This window comes from Panthera pardus, unplaced genomic scaffold (assembly GCF_024362965.1).
Source record: "Panthera pardus isolate Hobbes unplaced genomic scaffold, ASM2436296v1 HiC_scaffold_20, whole genome shotgun sequence".
In the NCBI taxonomy this organism is placed as follows: domain Eukaryota; kingdom Metazoa; phylum Chordata; class Mammalia; order Carnivora; family Felidae; genus Panthera; species Panthera pardus.
The window spans coordinates 23035342-23056587 of NW_026526766.1; the positions used below are offsets into that span (position 1 = coordinate 23035342).

The following is a 21246-nucleotide window of genomic DNA, read 5'->3' on the forward strand; positions in this document are numbered from 1 at the left end:
TATCTCTCATCGCTACTTCATTAGCGAACTCCTAGGCTCATGCCCAAATTTGTTCTTCTTCCTCAGGGGTACAACAATGAGCTAGTATGATATATATATCTTGCCAAGTGAAATCAAACATAATAGATACTTGTTGAAAGTCCTCAATAAGTTGAGAAGGGTTCTCAGAATACTGTCCTAGTTGTTTTATCTGAGCTAGGTCTGTCATGGAGAAGAGCACATGGACTCTAATTGTGCCCATTTCTCCATTAGCGGCCTCCATAAGAGGATGCATTCCAAACTTGGGTGGAACTCCTGGAAGATAGGGGTTTCCTCTCCTAGTATGTCTAGCTGGCCTGGAGGCAGAGCGGTCTTGGGGTCTATAAGGAGAAGGGATAGTAACAGAACAAGCCTCCTCTTTGGACAGGCCAGTGATTGCCCCTGAAGCCAAGGCTTACTAGGAGGAATGGGCCTATTTAGACAATCATTATCCAATATGTCCCAAGTGGGTCTATTAACCTGCTAGGTCATTAGGCACATTCTGCAAGAGGCCCTCAGGTCCAATTCCTCATTTAGAGCCATAAAAGCCTAGACATAGGGGACTTCAGTTCACCTGCCTTGCTTCTTGCAGAAGAGATTCAAACAATAGATCATATTGAAGCTTAATGTCCCATTAATGGCCACTTTCCTTGTCTCCTAAGGGGTACTGAAGCCATGTCTTGTTACAGTAGGAGATTAGTTTTTCTTCTTTAGATCTTGTAATCCAAATTGTTTCCAGTGGTCCAAAAGGCATCCGAAGGGAGATTCCTTGGGGACAGAAGAAGAGGCTCCCATGCTTTTCCTTAGGAGAAAAGTAGAGAGAAAAGAAAGAGAAGGTCCATTATCCCTGAGAATGACCCCCAACTCCCAGGTGGCATCCCTTGTGCAGGATATGTCAAAGGTTCCTGGTGTCAAAGTGACGGGAGATGTTTCTTGAAGTTGCTATGACCACCAATCAGCCAACCAAGGACTCCTGAAGGGGGAATGCTACCATCCCCCTGCTTCCCCATTGCATTCTAGATTAGACGGGTGCCTGTTGTAGGGACCAAAATAATGTACCCTGAAAGCAGTGCCCTAAAAGACCATGCCTTGAAGAATATGCCCTGATGGCCATGCCTTGATTACTTAGTCTTTGATGAGCATGCTGTGGAGGCCATGCTTTAGTTTCTCAAAAAACCTAAGGTTTTTAGCCCATGAAAAACACGAGAAAATTTACGGGGTGGGGGAGAGCTACCCCATTTTGTATTTTAAGTAGTTAGTAGAGGATAATGACTGAAAACAGTAAAGAGAGGAATCCATCATGATCTAAGTGACATTCCAACACATATAGCCTTTACAGCCAACTTCCCTAGAAAACAGTCCCTGACTGGGTTTTAATTCCTGTGAGTAGGACCCCTTGGAAGTCACCCAGGTCACTCCTAGGAGGATACCCCAGGGATAAGTCCTGGGCTTTTCCACCCATTTCCCAAAGGGAGAGGCTGGCCAAGACAGAAAGAGGAGATTTCCACCGATACCCAAACTGGAGGTCAGGGATCAGGTTCTGCCTACAGCCTTCAGGCATCCACTAAAGAGTAGCCTTGGCCAGGATTCATCAGTTCCTGTTCGGCCTCCGATTGAGGTTTTCCTCAAAAGGAAATTGGGATTGCACGATGCCAATGTTCCCAACTACATTGGGGGATCAGATGGGGGGAGACCAAGGATCCTGTCACCAGAGACTTGAGAATGGCAGCCTCGCTGTTTGCTGTTAACTGGCTGAAGGGTGCCCGTTATGTGGTTTAAGAGTTTTGTTGAGGAGATAAAGAAAAGAGGGGGTGCTGCCTGCTCTTTCCTTACAGATAGAAGATGTTGATATCCCAGACGAGCCCCCATAGTAAGGTTGCAGGGTTTTTTACCACAGTACCTGGGATTCGTTGTCTTGCCGCTTCAAGAATGAAGAGGTGGACACAAAATGTGTAGCAGGCACAAGTTTATTAGAGTATAAGTTTAGAAAATAAGACTAGTAGGAAAACTCTCTTTATAGCGAGGGGACATTCAAAAGTGAATGCCCGCAGACTATAGGCAAAGATCTTTGTTTTATAAGGGTCTGGTTAGCACCCCCTTCCCTTCTCCCTCATTCCTTCTCAGGTTCTACCATTATTGACTGGACAGCTGTAGGTGCTGGGTTGTCCATTCCTGACTGGCTCAACTCCATTGTGTGAGGAGTCAGGCTGGTTATACTGTCCCCTGTATGACGTAAGTTTTATGGTTTAGCTAGGTATTTTGATTGTCAAATTCCTGACGGGAACCTGAGGGGGAGTAGGTGCGTCTCTTCCATTCTTAACAGGGACCTTAGGCCCGAGGGGGTTTGTTGTAGTCAAACACTTGCAGCATTGTTCCCAAATATGTGTTTTTCCCCTTCTAGGGACCTCAGGTCCTAACCCTTCCCTCTCTGCCATCTTATCCTGTTTCCCTATTATAGTGGTGCCCTTCCATTTTGGAATTAAATCCCCCTTTTCTTTTTTTCTTTTTCCTTCTTTCTTTCTTTCTTTCTTTCTTTCTTTCTTTCTTTCTTTCTTTCTTTCTTCTTTCTCTTCTTTCTTTTTCTTTCTTTCTTTCTTTCTTTCTTTCTTTCTTTCTTTCTTTCTTTCTTTTCTTCTTTCTCTTCTTTCTTTTTCTTTCTTTCTTTCTTTCTTTCTTTCTTTCTTTCTTTCTTTCTTTCTTTCTTCTTTCCTTTTCTCTTTCTTCCTTCCTTCCTCCCTCCCTACTTCCCTTTCTTCCTTCCTTCCTTCCTTCCTTCCTTCCTTCCTTCCTTCCTTCCTTCCTGTCTGTCAGCCTGTCTGTCTGTCTGCCTGCCTGCCTGCCTTTTAAATAAACCAGTCTTCTCAGTTCTAGTAACTGTCAGATCAGGTTTAGGGAGGACATGGTCGGCATACTCGTTTAGATATTTATGAATCACCCAGGCCTCAAATGAATAATTTAATAAAGCACTATAGTTTTATCTATTGATAGGTCTACAGTGAGAAAAGTCTTTTATGTACAATTGGTGCAGGAATCCATCCCATTTTCCAGTCACTTAAGTAATCATATGCCCATGTTGTCTTGTTATTATCTGCACAGAATAACAAGCACAAAGATTGGCATATCTGTGCTACTGTCACCATTGCTCTGAAGTTTGCTTCAAGTTGTCTAGTTTAGGCTACGATTTAAAGCAATCAGAACTAGAATTCACATCAATAAAGGTATGTCATTGAAACTTTTTTTTTCTCTCTCAACCCCTCATTTCCAGAGATAGCCAAATGAAGACTATTTTGCTTGTAAAACAAGTCTAATTTTGATTTGGTCTTGGGGCTCCTGGGTGGTTCAGTCAGTTCAGCATCCAACTTGGGCTGGGGTCATGATCTCATGGTTCGTGGGTTAGAGCCCCGCAGCACAGAACCTGGAGCCTGCTTCAGGTTCTGTGTTTCCCTTTCTCTGCACCTCCCTCACTTGCACTCTGTCTCTCTACTCTCAAAAATAAATTAAAAAAAAGAAAAGAGATTCCAATGTGGAGTCTAGGTGAATGTGCATGTAATGGTTAGCCTATTAATATGGCTGTATCCAGAGGTTATGCAGTGTAAATTCTTACCAGAGACTCTGTATAAGGGCAGGTCAACAAGGAAGAAGGCATGAGAAAATGAGTGAGAGCTGAGGTAAGTATCCATCCCTTTCCAAATTAAGTCCCATGATTAGAGTGGAAATTTTTATTTTTGCCCCCTCTCATGGCATGAGGGAAAGATCTCCCCAAAGTCTCCCTGTGTGCTTCCAGAATGCTGACTCACTACCAGGCTTCACAGTGGAGTATGTTCATTAGACCACAGTTTCTCAAACTTTCTGTGGTGGAGGACCAGTTTGCTTCCTCCCCTGCTCCTCCGTCTACTGTGGGCTGATACTTTCATAAAATACAATGTAAATGAATCACTGAAAAAATGACACACAAAACAAGACAAACAAAATACAAACCTGAGATTTAAATTACTAGGTTCAAATATTCTGTCAAATTGCAACAGACAAAATACATCAGTGGTAACCTAGTGGGGCAGGAGGAATGAGAAGACTGAAGGATGCATGAAACCTATGGGGAAAAGCTTCTTTTTTGAATAATGAAAAAGTTCTAAAGTTGACTGTGGTGACTGAATGCACAACACTGTGAATACACTAAAAGCCACTGAATTGTACACTTTTAGTGGGTGAATTGTAGGGTATGTGAATTAAGTCTCAATAAAGTGGTCTAAAACAAAAGATTATAGGAGCTTTATTCATACTTGCCAAACCTGGGAAGCAGCCAAGGTGTCCTTCCATAGGTGAGTGGATAAATCAACTCTGGTTTCTCCAGACAGTGGATATTATCCAACGCTAAAAGGGCATAAGCCACTAAGTCATGAAAACACATGGAAGATCCTTAAATGCTTATTACTAAGTGGAAGAAGCCAATCTGAAAAGGCCACACACTGTATAATCATACGATATGAAAGTCTGGAAAAGAAACAACTCTGAAGACAGTAAAAAATCAGTGGGTGCCAGGGATAAGGGGGCAAGATGGGATGAATAGGCAGAGCACAGAGGATTTTAGGGCAGTGCAACTACTCTGTGTGACACTACAGTGGAGGACACATGTCATCACACATGTTCAAGCCCATAGAACGTCCAACACCAAGAGTGAACGCTAATGTAAAGTATGACTTTGAGTGATAGTGATGTGTCAGTGTAGGTCCACTGATTGTAATAACTGCCCCATGCTGGTTCTGGGCGTTGATAGTGGGGGGAGGCTGTGTGTGTGTGGTAGGGAGGAAGAGGGGCATATGGGAACTCTGTACTTTCTGCCCAATTGTGCTGTGAACTTATAAAACTGCTCTAAAACTGCTCTACAGAAAGAAAAAGAGGAGGAGGAAACAGAAGAAAGAAGAGGAAGAAGTCCCGAATACCTCACAAGGTTCAGCTCAGTTGGCACCTGTTGTAAAAATTTCTCTGGCCTTCTCTCTTCTCCTTCCTGGGAGAAGAACTGATTACTCCGATTTCTGCGTTTTCATTATGTTCTTATTCCTACTTCCTTTACTGTTCATACCACTTTTCATAGCCATTTACAGGACTCACTAAACTATGACCCGCCCAAGCGTTGAGGCGATACCATATTTTGTTGATATTTCTACTAGAAATACTACACTGTAGAGTTCAATAAAAGTTTGGTGTGTGATGGAACGAGAGACATTTTATAGCCAGTTAGTATCTTAAATGCAGTTTAAACAGATTTTGCCCAAGACTCTGTTCTATAGGCTTTTTGGAATCCTTAAAATAGCCGTTCCCCATGTGGCTCATCCCAGGGACAGTGATGAGGATGGGAAAGAGAGAGCACTGGGGACTGGTCCTACGAAATGGAAAACATATGAGAATCATTTTTTAAATCTTTTTTAATGTGGGGCACCTGGGTGACTCAGTCGGTTGAGCGTCCGACTTCAGCTCAGGTCATGATCTCAAGGTTCATGGGTTCGACCCCCACATCAGGCTCTGTGGTGGTAGCTCGGAGCCTGGAGCCTGAATCGGATTCTGTGTCCCTCTCTCTCTGCCGCTCCCCTGCTCACCATCTGTCTCTCTGTCTCACTCTCAAAAATAAATAAAAACATTTGAAATGTTTTTTAATGTTTGTTTTTTGAGAGAGAGAGAGAGAGAGAGACCATGAGCAGGGGAGAGACAGAGAGAGAGGGAAACACAGAATCCTGGAGACACAGTCCCCAGGAAGATGTCACAGCTGACATGTGAGAACACCTCACTCTACCAAAAGCCATCTCTGCTACCTCGGGATGGCTGCCTGAACTGCTCCTGTGAGAGCTTTATATTAAGGCTTAAGGGTTAGATGTATGTAAACTCTGTGAGATGTATGGCATGTTAAGATTTGTTATTCATTTATGACTTCCTGAGAGTCGTACATAATCTAGTTCTTGAAAGCAGGTTCTCAGAGGGCAATAGAAGAAACCTATAAAGACTTTGGTGCCACGAATGAAAAGGAAAAAGTACCTAAGGGGATGATAGAATAACAACAACAAAAATTTTCTTCTAGCATGTAATACACAAAGTAAACATTCGTAGCCACACAACTGCTTTAATTGTAGGACTAGGGTGACTCTTTATTTTAAGAAGTCACTTAATGTTTAAAAGAGGTGTTGAGAACATTGGGGATTTCATTGTCAGGGCTCTGCTATTTTCTAGCTAGGTGATCTTGAGAAGTCATTTACCCTCCCTTAGCTTCAGTTTTGTTCTTTGATAAAAGGGGCAGTACATACCTGTCCTGCTTACATCAACGGGTGATTGTGAAAACTGCTTGCATCATAGGGTGAATTTGAGGTTGCTGCAAGTAAAATGCTTAAGTGTTGGCAAATGATTTATAATTGATGTTAGCATAGACATTGGCAAATTATTTGTATTTGATGTTAGCTGTGAACCTCTCCTACTAAATATCAGTGGAGGTAATTTCAGTGCTGTCAACAACAACAAAAAACCCGCCAAAAACAGGTGTACCATCAATCCCTCATTCCTTTAAATTTTGAAGGCTCTTTGGGGCGCCTGGGTGGCTCAGTTGGTTAAACGTCCCACTTCAGCTCAGGTCATGATATCACAGTTTCCAGAGGGCCAAAAGGCATCTGAAGGGAGATTCCTTGGGGACGGAAGAAGAAGCTCCTATGCTTCTGTTTAGAGGAAAGGAGAAAAGGGGGAGAAGATCCATTAACCCTGAGAATGACCCCCAACTCCCAGGTGGCATCCCTTGTGCAGGATATGTCAAAGGTTCCTGGTTTCAAAGTGACTGGAGGTGTTTCTTGAAGTTGCTATGACCACCAATCAGCCAACCAAGGACTCCTGAAGGGGGAATGCTACCATCCCCCTGCTTCCCCATTGCATTCTAGATTACAGACTGGTGCCTGTTGTAGCGACCAAAATAATGTACCCTGAAAGCAGTGCCCTAAAAGGCTATGCCTTGAAGAATATGCCCTGATGGCCATGGCTTGATTACCTAGTCTTTGATGAACATGCTGTGGAGGCCATGCTTTAGTTTCTCGAAAAACCTAAGATTTTTAGCCCATGAAAAACACGAGAAAATTTACGGGGTGGGGGAGAGCTACCCCATTTTGTATTTTAAGTAGTTAGTAGAGGATATTGACTGAAAACAGTAAAGAGAGGAATCCATCATGATCTAAGTGACATTCCAAAACATATAGCCTTTACAGCCAACTTCCCTAGAAAACGGTCCCTGACTGGGTTTTAATTCAATCAGGTACTGATTTGGCTGGCTCCCAGTGGAGGTCTCCCAGCCTGAAGCAGCTAGATCAGAGATGTGGAGGAGATCACATCAGACCAATGAGGAGGAAACCTCACATGAGAGTCTTAAGATTGGCACCTGTCCTGGTTATTTAGGTGGCTGTCCCATGCCCAAGACAGACAACTTTGTATAAAGGACAAGAATAAAGAGAGGGCATCAAGTTTCTGGGTCTTATTACCATTCTAGCCAGGGTACTAACTTCCAGCCAAAAGGCAGGCTTTCTTCTCCCTGTAGAGTAGCCATGGGTTAGAGAATTGCAGCCTGAGAAATCGATATGAAAGTGTTCCAATAAGACCATATTTCTTGGAAAGCCCCTGAAATAAGAGTAAAGGAAGAAAAGAGAGTATACTCACTGAATTTGCACCGTCTCAGAGTCCCAATGAAAAGACTCAACGTGCCATGCTGGGGATCAAATGATGAAGTTTTGAGGTGACGGTGGGGGGACGGTCTGGAGCCGATGGCCAAGAAAGAATTCTTGAAGATGTCTTTGGTACAAAAAGGTGGTTTTATTAAAGCACAGGGACAGGACCCATGGGCAGAAAGAGCTGGACTATAAGTGTTGGGGGATACTTTTATGGAGTAGGGGGAGACAAAGTCAAGAGAGAGTTCCTAAAGGGATTTTCATAGTCTAAAGACTCAGATAATTGGAGGCCTGGCTATAGTCAGGATAAGGTTGTTTTTCCCTCAGGCAAAGCATTAACATTAAGACAGTAGGGGGTTCCTGGACATTAGGCTGTTGACAGGATTGCCTTTTTCTGGTGAACTGGTGGAGACTCTTTATCAGTTCAGCCATTTGTTTTTTGTCCTTTCTTGGTTTTGAGTAGCCTGGAGTTATCTAAGGAATATCACACATTGCCCACAGTTGGCAGGTAGGGGATTGTGTGCTAGCTTGTGCTTGGCCCCTCAGCCAGCCTCATGCTCCCTCATCAATATGATGAAAAGATGAGGTAGGAAAACAGGATGGCAGGGTAGGGCAGAGGGACCTGCAGGAGGAGAGGTGGAGGGACCTTCTGGGCTGGTAGGTGGGGGAGGGGTTTGGGGCACACCCTCTCCAATTGTCCCCTCCCTCAACCCTCAGAAACCTTTTGTGACTTTTCAGTGCTCTGTGATGTAAGCCTGGAGAGTTATATAGTCAGGCATCGGCACACTCGGAGCTCAGTTACCTATAGGCAGCCTTGCTATTCAGTTACCTATAGGCAGCTTTGTGATTCTCTCATTTCAGAATAGTGCTACTGAACCATGTTGTGCTTTGGCTCAACATGCTTCGAGACTGACCCCAACTTCACCTTCTTGTATGGGTTGGGGTTGCTTCTTCTGTTCCTGTGCTACCTGATGGGGATTCCATTTCCAACTGGGAACACCAAACCCATCCAAAAGGTAAGGAATCCTGGGGGAGTCCTGAACAGACATTCGTATTGTTTCTACTTCTAGTCCCAAATTTTAAAATGAGTTTCGTAGGATTAGACACAACTAAAATGGGAAGTCTAAAAGAAGAGACATTCACTCCTCTAGGAAGAGAGATCTGGCAGGGCTAAGGGTTAAGAAAGTACTAAGGTTTAGTACTTATCTGGCTGTGGTGGCGGGTCTTGGATAAAATCCCAAACATAAGGATTCTGTAGTCTTAGTTTGGGTTTAGAGAGTATGGGATGTGTGTAAGAGAACAAGGTTCCCCAGCACTTGATCATGGGTCACCTTCTCATGTAAGATTTTACTCGACCGAGCCTTCATGTTGGGCTGATCAGGAGAAGAGTGCTAAGCCTCTGAGACACACTGAGCAGAGACTAGGGTCCAAGCTCTGTCCCAGGATACAGGGTCCTACCTGATGGAGCACTGATGTGACTGTTAGTCCTCCGTTTCTGTTTTTTTTCCTTATGTTAGAAAGTATACACATGCGCACGTGCGCATACACACACACACACACACACACACACACACACACACACACAAAGAGGGTGGCCCCAGGAGGAGCAGAGAGAGGGGGAGAGAGAATCCCAAGCGGTCTCTGCTCTGACAGCACAGATGGGGACCTTGAATTCACTGGAGACCAGTGACCAGAGATCATGACCTGAGCCGAAATCAAGTGTCAAACACTTAACTGTCTGAGCCACCCAGGCACCCCAAGAATGTCTCCATTTCTGAGAGCAGAGTGAGAGATGAGTCCCAGGGTCCTCATTCTTTCATTTTCATTCTAGCGTCAGGGCAGAGCCAAGAGGAGGAGGAAAGGCGGTACACTGAAAGGTAAGGTTCTGCTTGTTCCACGTGAGCTCTCCAAGGGTGACCCTTCCTGTCCTTTCCATGAGGTTCCAGTTCCATGATTTCTGAGGATGTCAGCTACTAGACACAGTGCCCCCCTGAAAATGGAGGCCTCAGAACACTCAGAACTGGAGGCCCTTAGATTCCTTGCTCTGCCCAGCCCTGAGTGTGGAGCCATGGTGGACCTGGGCAATCAATGGTTGTTGCCCAGTGGTGGCCGTGTGAGATGTCAGGAGTCAGAACTTCTGTCTCCTGATTTTGTGCAAGACCTGTGACGTCACGGATACTCAGGATTCCTCCCTGAGGTAACCACTGACTTCTGTGCTTCACAGAGGTGGTTTGAGCATCACATGATGTAATGTAAATGAAATACTTTAATGCTATACCATGTGTCACATCATTGACCATTTGACCTCATCTACCGATTATTGGGGCATCCAGAATCTAATATCGCAAGGGTGTGTCACAAAGGGACTCCTGTATAATACCTGTGTTTCCACCTTCACTACATATAACCCACTCTCCTGGTTTCCCAGGTTGGAAATGCCTTCAGAGAGAAGAGGAAGAGATAAGGACGCTGATGTGTAATATAAGGAGGTGACTACTCTTTCCCCTTCTATCCTGATCCCTCCTAGAGCATGATTTATGCAATTGTATGAATTCAGTGCAACCTGCCAGTCATGGGAGGGGGGTAGCCATAGGAACGGGTACGTGAATGAGGACCCTGGGGTGAAGGTTACTGAGTATATTATGAAGTCATAAATGTGGGGCATTGTGAAGGAGCAGCAGGCTTCAGGTGGCCCCTCCCTTGGCAGGTCAGCATGGGCTCCTTCCCTTGTTCTGGCCCTGGCTGCAGCTTTGTACCTCCTGTCTCCTGCAGCCCCCTAGGCTGGCAACGTGATACAATCCACTTTCGTCAACTGTTATGTCCAGACCCCTTCTGTGAGGTGTGTAATAACACAACTGCTGAGATCAATCGGATGCTGTACCCAGAGGCCCTCGAAGATGCTACTCCCTTGGGTTCCACAGCTCCTGTGACTGACTCATTGTTCACTTCATCCCCTGCCTTCTCAGCAGACCCTCCAGGAGACCTAATATCAGCTTCTCTGCCTGAGCCTTCCCTGCCACTTGCCTCCACCTTCCCACCTAACCCAATGACCCCCTTGGCTGACTATGTTCCACTCTCAGCGCCGGATCACTCTTGGCCACCACAGCCTTGTCCTCCCTTGGAATCTGATTTCCCTGAGGACCATTTCCCACCCCAACCCCTTGCCGTTTCCCCTCTCCCACCATGTGATGCTCAGACAGTGGACCCTGTTGTTCAACCAGAGGCCAAATTGTCTCTAAATACCATCTCTCTTGACTCCCCCGTTTCCCAAGATGTCAACTCCTTATCGGAGTTGTCCCAGACAAAGAATCCCACTGAGACCTGTGCTTGTCATCATGCACCACCAACCCTGTCTGCTTCACCACCACCAGACAGCACTTTAACTGTGGCTCAACCTAAATCAGTTTCCATCACCTTGAAGCCTGTTCCGGAGAACTCATCTCCAGATGGCCCTGTTGGATTGTCCACTCATATCCCAACAACCACAGGCACTGACCATGCAAGCTTGTGTGTCTCAGACTTCTCTTGGTGCAAAACTCATGCCAAAGACTTCTTCCCTTCTACCTTGGCTCAATGGGATTTCAGCCAAGAGATTCTTGCCCTCCGTTCTGAGGCTTCTTCCAGGGGAGACCCTGTGCCCTACGTTGTAGAGCCTGGCGGCCTGTCTTTCCTCAGCCCTGAAGTCCTGGCACTTCTGGAGAAACAAGTCCAAAAGAGGAGTGATTTCTTGATATGGAAGGGAAAGAAGGGTTCTCTTCCAAAACAACTCAGGCCAGACTACACACTAAATTCTTTGGGAAAAATGTCAGAGTCAGTTGCTGCCCAGCCTGACTTGGCAGCCTCCCTTCCTTTCTGGAACAGCAAAGACAAATCAAAGGAGCTACATGTGCATCAGCAGCCCCCCTATCCTACAACCTTGGTAGAGGTCCATTTACAGCCAACACCTTTGCAGCTCTTCTGGGGTCTCCCAACTCTGGATACTGAGTCTTTGCCCCCTGTTGCCCATGTCTCAGAGGATTGTTCCTCAACCTTTATTTTCAATAGAATCTCTACCTCCACAGACCAGGAATCCCCAGGACTTCCCCCTCCACTTCCTCAGGCCCTGCCTGAGATCCAGCCTCAACCCCAGCCTCAACCCCAGCCTCAACCCCAGCCCCTACCTCCCCCTCAAGTCCAGCCTGAGACCTACCTTCAGTCCCCACTCCCAATCCTGCCATCTAGTCCTCTACCCCAGATTAAGAGCTGTGGAGTGTGTTTTCATAGACCCCAGAATGAGTTGGAGTCTCTCATCCCCTCTGAAATTCAAGACCTAGAATGGAATGTTTTGCAGAAGCAACAGGCAAGTTTGTGGGGTTTACCCGCTGTGGTTCAAAGATCCCATGAGGCCTTTTGTCCTTCGGCTCCTAACTTGTCTAACCGCCGGGCCTTCCAGGCCCATGGTGCAGTCTCTATCCTTCCTGGACAGTTTCCTCTCAGTGATGAGCTTCGTAAGAAACTAGAGCATCACCTCCGAAAGAGGCTCATCCAGCACCGGTGGGGCCTTCCCCGCAGGATCCATGAGTCTCTATCACTGATGAGGCCTCCGAAGAATTTTTCAAACATACCTGAGGTGGGGCACTATCGTAGACTCCAACAGACCTCTAAGAGTCAGAGTAGCAACACTCTAAATGTTGGGTTGAGCCAACCTGAAAGCTTCCATGAGGGGGACTCAGAAATGCTTCAGCTAGAGGACCCCTTTGGGAAGGATCTGGGAAACAACCCAGAGAATGGGCCAAAAGATCATCTGTTGAGTGACCCAGAGAGCTCTTCAGATAAGGATATGGGGTATGATGCTGAGGAAGAACTTATGAGCCCACCCGAGAATACATCAAGAGCATCTGTGGAGAGACTAGGCCAAAGGCAACTTGAAAATGTCCTCAGAATACATCTGAGCAAAAAGTTGGAGGAAATCAATGAGGGTCAGCTCCCCGGGACCGTGCATAGTTCATGGCATACTATGAATCAGACATTGCTTCATCCTGAGAAATCCCACACTGAAATACAACAGAGAGTTCTGCCACCATCAGTGGGTGGGGAATATTGCCTGAATACCTCCCGGGAGCTTTCCTTCATTGAATCCAATGCACAGCAGATGCCGGAGTCCCATATTAAACAATGCCATCACAGAATGGTAGAGGGCCTTCCCCCTAAGGACCTTGAATCCATAGCTATCTTTAAATTGAAAGAGGCCCCATCCCAGTCCTTATCCCATTCGAACCTGGCCTGCTCAACCAACCTGATTTCTGGGTCCAACTCAAAATCTGGGGACTTCAAGTCCCTTAGAGGAAGCTCTAAATCTCTCCATGGAGACAAAGTGGGAACAGCAAATTCAGCCCCCATCCTGGATGGGCTGCTGCCTGCCACCTCAACTGTGGGCAAGGAAGGACAGGGAATCCCAGCAAAATCACCGCGTCCTATCAACCATGGGCTTGCAGAGGAAGTTCAGGAAATGAAGGATGGCACACAGACTCTTCAACCTATCAGACAGAGCAGCATAGGCAAAGCAAGCCAGACACAGACTGTACCAGCCAACAGATGGCCCTTAAAGCAGCCCGCAAGGCAAGCTGGCACCAGGCATGAGCCAAAGGATAAGACCGTAAATCCCAGCGATAGAGTCAAGATGCAACAGGGCAAGATGGTGGTGAATCCAGAACCTGTTTCTGTGCCCAAAGTGTCCAGGGAGTCATTCAGGGTTGAGGAGCCAGATGGGCGTCAATCAAAACCTAGAGATATCTTGACAACCAGCCAGCCAGGAAGCCCCCAAATGATAAATGTGAATGTAAATGAGGACAAACGTACTGTGACCATTAAAAGCCACCCAGCAAACACATCAATTCCCCAGGATCCTAATTTAACAGAACGGCTGTATAAGGAATTAAAGCTTAAATCGGAGCAAAGACAGCAGAGGTGGGCCCAGAGCAAAGACAACGACCTGCCCCCCTCGACTTCCAAGGCCTCCCTGACTCATGACCAGGAGGACTCCAGTGGGGACATGGGAGCTTCCCAGGTGCTTCACGTCCGTGTGCAGGACACAGGAATTAGCACGGAACAGCAGCAGGATACTTGGGTCCCTAAGCATGTCTTAAGGAAGCACCAGCACAAGAATCTCCCACCAGCTACAGAGACAGTGAGCCCTCCGTGTTCCAAAGCACAAGAGTTTGGTGGAGGGGATGCAGGGTTGGGGACATCCCAGCCTATAAGGAAGAGTTGCCCTCTTCGGGACGTGGCACTGGCGGAGAAGCCTGGGAGCCAATCCTCCCGCACCCTATCACAGAAAGGTCAGCCTCCCCGTGAAAGCCTTTTTAGAAAAAAAGTGAAGGCTATTTTACAATGGCTTAATCCTGGCAGAAAGTGCAAAAGACAAGAAAACTCCCAGGAAAAGGGCATCCTGCCATGTGTGCAAAGCAGAGGCATGGTTCAAGGTAGAGCTGCCTTTACTGGGAGGACCGAAGCTCAGAAACTCAGGAAAGATGTTGGGAAGTTCTTAGAAGAGAAGATGGGGCACCGGCATGCTACAGATAGCGCCTGTCCTCAACAGCCCCTTCTGTCCTCAGCCAAGTTTGGGAAAACTCGGAAGGAAGCACAAGTGCAGGCCCAGGCACAGCCTGCCCAGGGGCCTCCTCTCAGTTACAGGGCTCCCTCCTGTAAAGAGAGAAATACCAAGTCCTGTCACCAACAAGCTGTCTTTGTGGGCCACAGCCATTGTCCAAGTATTAGACAGATCAGGGACAAGGGCAGACACCGGCAGGAAGCTGTGGCACTTAAGGGCCAGCTGCTGTGGCAGAACCATCGCCTGTCTGTGCCCCACAGGGAGCCTGTGCCCCACCCACACTGCACCTTCAGGCATCAAGCTGGCCAGGGGCCTCCAGCCACTCTCACCAGTGCTAAAGGCACAGTATTTGGAGATCTGTGTCTATCATTTAGACAGAAAACCCTTGTCCAGAATTTCAAGAGGGGGAAATTTCGCAGCCCAAATCCCACAAAATAATCCCTTTGATTCTCCCCAATAAACATTCCTCTAACAGTGATGTCTGTTCTGTGTACTGTGTTGGTTCAAGGTGACCAGTCCCCCTGTTGAGGGGGATCTCTTGGGGGACCATGTAGTCCAAGCCCATTTCCTCTCTGATGAAATTTGAGGAGATGGGCTCTGTTCTGCTGCCTCTTAGCAGCTCTCTCCTTTACCCTCTTTGAACGCTTTATACCTTTTAGAGTAAGTCTTCTCCATCTGAGGAGGATCAAAGACAGGTATAGTTTTCAGAACATAATGATTAAGCCACTGTTTCCTTCTTGCCTGCTAGTGTTACAGTGGCTTCCAGTTACCAGAGGATCCCACAGGTGGGTGAACTCTGAATGGGAGTGTCTGGGCTGGTTGGGGTAGGGTCGAGGAACAGCATACATGCTGCTTAAGCATCTGTCGTGTGAGTCATGTTAAACTTGACATGGGGGTTTCCTACTGGAAGCTGTCAAGCTTGGCACCCCCTTTTGGAGACGGGGACCTCAAGTTCCACACTTGATGGCAATATACAAGATCTTGCCTTTAGTGTGGACAGTTCTCCCATTACAATGGAGGTACCACCTTTGATATTCATGGCCTTAGTGGAGCCAAGGTAGATCTCCTCCAGAAGACCTGCAAGTTATGAACCAGAGGTGAGTTCTACACGGTGCACCAGCATACAGATAATTGGGGGCTTTTCCATGGAATGCTGTTTTTTGTTTTTTGGTTTTTTTTTTTTGGCCAAGACAGCACACCTACCCACCCTTACAATAGGACTCTCCCACGCTTACAATAGGATTCTGGAGGGAAGGCGATGCCACATGAGGCTGGAACTCAAAAATGGAGTGAGTGTCCTAGTGAATGTTCAGTGTTAAAAAACCATTGACGCCCTCTTTGAACAAGAAGATACAAATGTGGTATCCTTCTGGTCAAGGTCATGCCATTGACCCTACAGTCTCTGAACATTAAGGTCACACAACGAATGCAGAGTCTGATTCTGTGGAGGTCCCGAGAGAGACAATAGGTGAGATGGGGCCCAGGGCAGGCAACATGAAGAGAAAGTACTGGAGGTTGTAACATCTATGTGGATAGATCAGCCAATAACCCACTGTCCCAGTTTCTACATAATCTCATTTTAGAGTCCTTTACTGCCCATCCGGTGCAGTTACTGACACCCTGTAGATCTTAATACTGGGAATACTTCTGCCATCAGGAATATTATAGTCTGACATTCTCTCCTTTTACCTCCTCCTCCTATCCTTCCGGCTTATATGCCCCCTGGTACCAACTCCACATCATTCATTTTTCTACTTGTTGTCTATGTTCCAAGGCCTTGTCTTCCTGATCATCTATCAGGTAACCAACATTTAAAAAGCTCCAGGGGCACCTGGGTGGCTCAGTCGGGTAAGCGTCCAGCTTCGGCTCAGGTCATGATCTCGTGGTCCGTCAGTTCGAGCCCCAAGTGGGGCTCGGTGCTAACAGCCCAGAGCCTGGAGCCTGCTTGGTATTCTGTGTCTCCGTCTCTCTCTCTGCCCCTTCGTCAGCTCACACTCTGTGTCTCTCCCTCTCTTCCTGAAAAATAACCATTAAAAAAAAATTAAAAAAACAGGGTTGACTGGGTGGCTCAGTCATTTTAGCGGCTGACTCTTGCTCTTCGCTCAGGTCATGATCTCGCACAGGCTCTGCACAGAACCTGCTTGGGATTCTGTCTCTCCTTCTCTGCCTCTCCCCCACTTGTGTTCTCCTCGTGTCTCTCTCGAAATAAATAAACATTAAAAATTTTTAAATAAAAACCTCCAGTACAAATGGGCCCCATCCAATCCCCGTCAGTCCTTCTTGTCTGGCAAATTCTTGTCTCTCTGCTTTTTCTAGAAATACCTTTCTCCAAGTTACTGATCACTATTGGAAATATCACAATTGAGTCTATTGATGGCACAAGAAATTCAGTCCCAGCACTACTTGCAAATCATTCATTCATCTCACAAATACTTATCCCAGGCTTACATGTAAACAAAAGAATTGGAGCGAGGTCACTATTTCCTTCATCTGTTCTCTAGCCAATTCTACTCAGATCTATTTTAAATTTCCTTCACTTTCCTCAACTTAGGCCCTCTTCATCTTCCCTGCAGATGTGCTGGACCACAGTTCACAGAGGAGCTAGAAAGCCATGAGATGGGAGCTCTTCATCAGAACACAACACAGCGAAACCTTCCAACAATATTTCCCCATTCTTCCTTCCTTCCCAGTGTCGAAGGAAATACTCTTTATTGAGAGATCCCTGTATTCTAGTCTTGATGGGACTGAGCCTCCCTTGCCAGGTCTCCTACTGCTCCTTTCTCTCTTTTACTTTTTTCAGCCTTTTTACTACAGAAATGTTTAAAAGTGCACAAGAGCAGCTAGAACAATAGAACTTCCCACACGCCCCTCACCCAAGTTGCACCATTATCATCTGGCAGGTGTGATTACGATTAAAGTGCAAAAGCCCCGGTTAAGCATCTGACTCTTGGTTTAGGATCAGGTAATAATCTCAGGTTCACGAGTTCCAGCCTCACATCAGCCTCACACACTGTGTTGCTGGTGTGGAGCCTGCTTGGGATTCTCTCTGCTCCTCCTCCTCCCTCTCTCTCTGCTCTCCCCCTTCGTGCTCTCTCTCTCTCTCTGTCTCTCAAAATAAACAAACATAAACAAATAAACATCTCGCCATCCATCTCTAAGACATATGCTATGTGCCCATGCCAAAGCTCTCACATTTCTTTGATATTTATCACCTGTGGAACATAGTTATTCACAATAGATGTACGCAGCATTGGTGACAAAATAGCACTGGGCGTATAGGCACTTTGGCAATCACTTCTGCTCTGCCTTGCAGTCAACCCTGAGGAGCCCTTTGAGTGAATTCCTCACCTCCACATGAGAAGTAATCTTACAGAGCAAATTCAGGGCACGATCTCACTGTCCCTTCATCACACAGTAAGTATAACATGCAAAAAGTATAGAAGAACACTATACATGTTGATAAAGACTCAACACTGCTCTATGTGTTTTCAAATATTTAGAAGAAAAACTTTTCCCGCCACTTTTAAAACGAACTATTGTGTTTCAAGTTAAACACAGTAGATCAAACACTCCTCTCTTTCCCCCAAGGCCATTAAAAGTAAAAGATTAGATGAAAAACTGCTCGATGCCATTAGCCATCAGGGAAATGCAAATCAAAACCAGTATTTCACAGCACTTCACACCCACAAGGATGGCTAGAATCAAAAAGATAATCCAAGTGTTGGTGGGACTGTGGAGAATTTAGAACCCCATATGATGCTGGTGGGAATGGAAACTATTGCAGCTGTTTTGGAAAACAGTCTGGCAGTTGCTCAAAATGTTAAACATCCAGTTATCATATAACCCAGCACATGACGCCTAGGTGTCTACTCGAGAGCACTGAAAACAGAGGTCTACACAAAAACTTGTATACAAATGTTCACAGCTATATTATTCATAACGTCACCAGATGGAAACAACACAAACATGCATCAAGTGATAAATGGGTAAATAAAACAGGACATACCCACACGATGTATTTTTTGGCAATAAAAAGACCAATACGTGCCACAACATGGATGAACCTTGAAAACATGTTCAGTGAAAGAAGCCAGTCAGAAATGACCACACATGATTCCATTCACATGAAATGTCCAGAATAGGGAAATCGGGAGACAGAAAGTAGATTCAGCCTAGAGCTGGGGCCTGGAGGTGGGGTGGAGGGGGGCTGAGGGGACAGGGGAATGATAGGCAAAAGGTTGCAGGTGGTTTTCTCTGAAGTCATGGAAATGTTTTAGAATTGTGATGCACATGTCTGTGCATATACTGAAAATCACGGACTTATCCACGTCAAATGGGTGAATTATATGGTATGTGAAATATATTTCAATAAAGGTGTGGAAAAGAAGTACTTACGGATGACAAAAAAGGGGAGCGGGTAAGGAAAAAGATGTCAACACATTTTTGGAAGATGGGAATCTGGTGGAGGAGCAGTAACTGACTAGCAGAGCAAATGAGGTGCTAGCAAACCAATTCACACCGCAGAACCCAGAAGACAATAACCTGGAAGCACTAGATAAAAAAGACGTTAGGGGTTGCATGTAGTATACATGATGACGTTTTGTTCTTTTTGTTTGTTTTATATTGTGTATAATTTCTAAAATATTGTTTCTTTTTTTGGTTTTGAATGGGGTTGTTCTTTGCCAGTATTTTGTTAAAACCTTGGTGAAATGTTAGCATGCTTCATATGTGCAGACCATCCCAGGGTTCTCGTCTGGGACAGAGCTCGAGACAACTGTTTTAAAGTTGGCATTGCGCACTTCTGGGGTCTGGGTATGGTGGCGGCAGCAGCTCCTGGAATCAAAGCCAGATATCTCAAAGGTTGGGTTAAATTCATTTTTAAAGTATATATATTTGAAAATAAATTGTGGAGAAGTCGCATAGATGGTACAGCCATATACCCTTTACCCAGATTTACCTACTAACAGTTTGAACTATTTACAATTTCTGTCTGCTTTCCTCCTTTCTCTTCTCTCTCAACACGAACACACAGATACATGTGTGAAAAACATACATATGTTCTTGAACGTTTGAGAATATATTCCATGCATCATGTACTTTCGCCCTGAATATTTCACTGTGTAATTCTTTTTTTTTTTTTTTTAATTTTAACGTTTATTTAGTTCTGAGAGAGAGAGAGCGTGCAAGTAGGGGAAGAGCAGGGAGAGAGGGAGACACAGAATACAAAGCAGGTTCCAGGCTCTGAGCTGTCAGCACAGAGCCCGACATGGGACTCGAATTCACTGCCCGCGAGTTCACGACCTGAGATGAAGTTGGACGATTAGACAACTGAGCCACCCAGGCGCCCCTTCATTGTGTATTTCTTAAGAAGAGTTTCTCTTACAGCACAGTTATCGCAGTGATAAGAGTTTAACATTGACATAAAGTTTTTAATTTCGCATTCATATTCCATTTTTGTCACTTTATGTTTTTAAGTTTATTTTGAAGAGAGAGTGCATGTGCATGTGGCAGGGGAGGGGCATAGAGAGCAGGAGAGAGAGGATCCGAAGTAGGACCTGAGACATCCGCGCAGAGCCCCAGGGGGTACTTGATCCCAGAAACTGTGAGATGATGACCTGAGCCTAAATCAAGAGTCAGATGCTTAACCCACTGAGCAGCCATCCTGGTGCCCCCAAATTTGTGGATTTAAATCAAGTAACGTCCTTTGTGTAGTTTTTCTTAAACTTCCTTTACAGGATTCGGTCTAGAATCACATACTACACATAGTTGCTGTGTCTCTCTAGTTTCCTTTAATCTGGGTCAGTTTCTTAGGCTTTTTTATAATAAGAGCCCATTTTTGAATACTATATCTGATGTGCCATATTTATAACCCCTCCTCACCTAGAAACTTTTTTTTCGGTGGAACTGATCTCGCCGGATGTTAAAGGATATTGTTATAGTTGTGAGTGAGTCCTGGGAGCCTTAGGGACCGTCAGGACCACACTTTCTATTAAAAAGCAATACTAGTGATGCAAAGATATGTGCAGGGATTTTCCTTAACAGAGAAACCTCCTGCAGTCAAGGGAAGGTATGTGCCCCAGGCGGGCTGAGCTTGAAGTGCACCTTCCTTCTGGGTAGAGACAATGGTGAAGTTGTGGGTGCAGGAGAAGAGAGGTAAAGGAAGGAGTTACCATTACTGATAAACCCTCCTCATATCAGAGGGAAAGAATTGGGTGTCTGTGGCCAAGACTGATTCATCAGAGACGGAATGCAGGCAAGTCAAATCAGGAGATGATACAGGGCTTAATTTCAACAGTCTGTAATATAAACAATGAAGCTAGTTGTAAGGGGTACAACTATTAAATGACTAGCTAGCATGTGGAGATGAATACATATACACGATCAACAAGAATGACATTATTGTTAAAAAATGGATGGAGATGTCAATAGGTATTTTGGTGAAACGTTAACAATTATGCTGGGAAAAACTAATGAAACTTTTCATGGAAGAAGTAACCACAGGTGTGATTCAAAATACTCCAAATGGTATTGTTACATATAATTACAATTGTGCTCATGAGACGTTATGCTAAAGAGAAGCCCGCTTCCTAGATTAAGATGAGTTTGGTCCTGTGGGCTGTGATTCAACATTACTGCTCTGTAACAAAGGAATAATTAAAATTGTGGGGAGGGGCGCCTGGGTGGCTCAGGCCAACCAGTTGGTCCGACTCTTGATTTCAGCACAGGTCATGCTCTTGTGGCTCATGAGATCGAGGCCCCCATCAAGCTGCAGGCTGCTTGGGATTCTCTCTCTTCTTCTCTACTCCTCCCCCGCTCATGCTCACAAGCCCTCTGTCACTCAAAATAAAGTTTAAAAAATAAAAAAAAATACAAATGTTGAGGGGAGAGGTGGCATTAGGCAGAGAGAAGAGGGAGCCTCAGGGTGAGACACCGTATGGGTAGAAGAGACCCTCT

General features: G+C 45.5%; 1 protein-coding gene across 1 annotated transcript; it reads left to right on the forward strand.

Moving 5' to 3' along the window:
* The first annotated feature begins 7850 nt into the window (after positions 1 to 7850).
* LOC109258880 (spermatogenesis-associated protein 31D4-like) lies at positions 7851 to 14770 on the forward strand. The gene is made up of 4 exons (XM_053907830.1): positions 7851 to 8719; positions 9535 to 9580; positions 10132 to 10192; positions 10476 to 14770. The coding sequence occupies exons 1-4, from the start codon at positions 8582 to 8584 to the stop codon at positions 14728 to 14730; spliced, it is 4500 nt and encodes a 1499-aa protein (XP_053763805.1). The 5' UTR covers positions 7851 to 8581; the 3' UTR covers positions 14731 to 14770.
* Positions 14771 to 21246: the final 6476 nt, after the last annotated feature.

Bases quoted from the DNA above. Each gene is read 5' to 3' on its own strand.
- LOC109258880 (XM_053907830.1), top strand. From the start codon at position 8,582: ATGTTGTGCTTTGGCTCAACATGCTTCGAGACTGACCCCAACTTCACC. The intron at 9,581-10,131 runs GTAAGGTTCTGC...CTGGTTTCCCAG, and splicing joins GAAAGGCGGTACACTGAAAG to GTTGGAAATGCCTTCAGAGA. The intron at 10,193-10,475 runs GTGACTACTCTT...TGTCTCCTGCAG, and splicing joins CTGATGTGTAATATAAGGAG to CCCCCTAGGCTGGCAACGTG.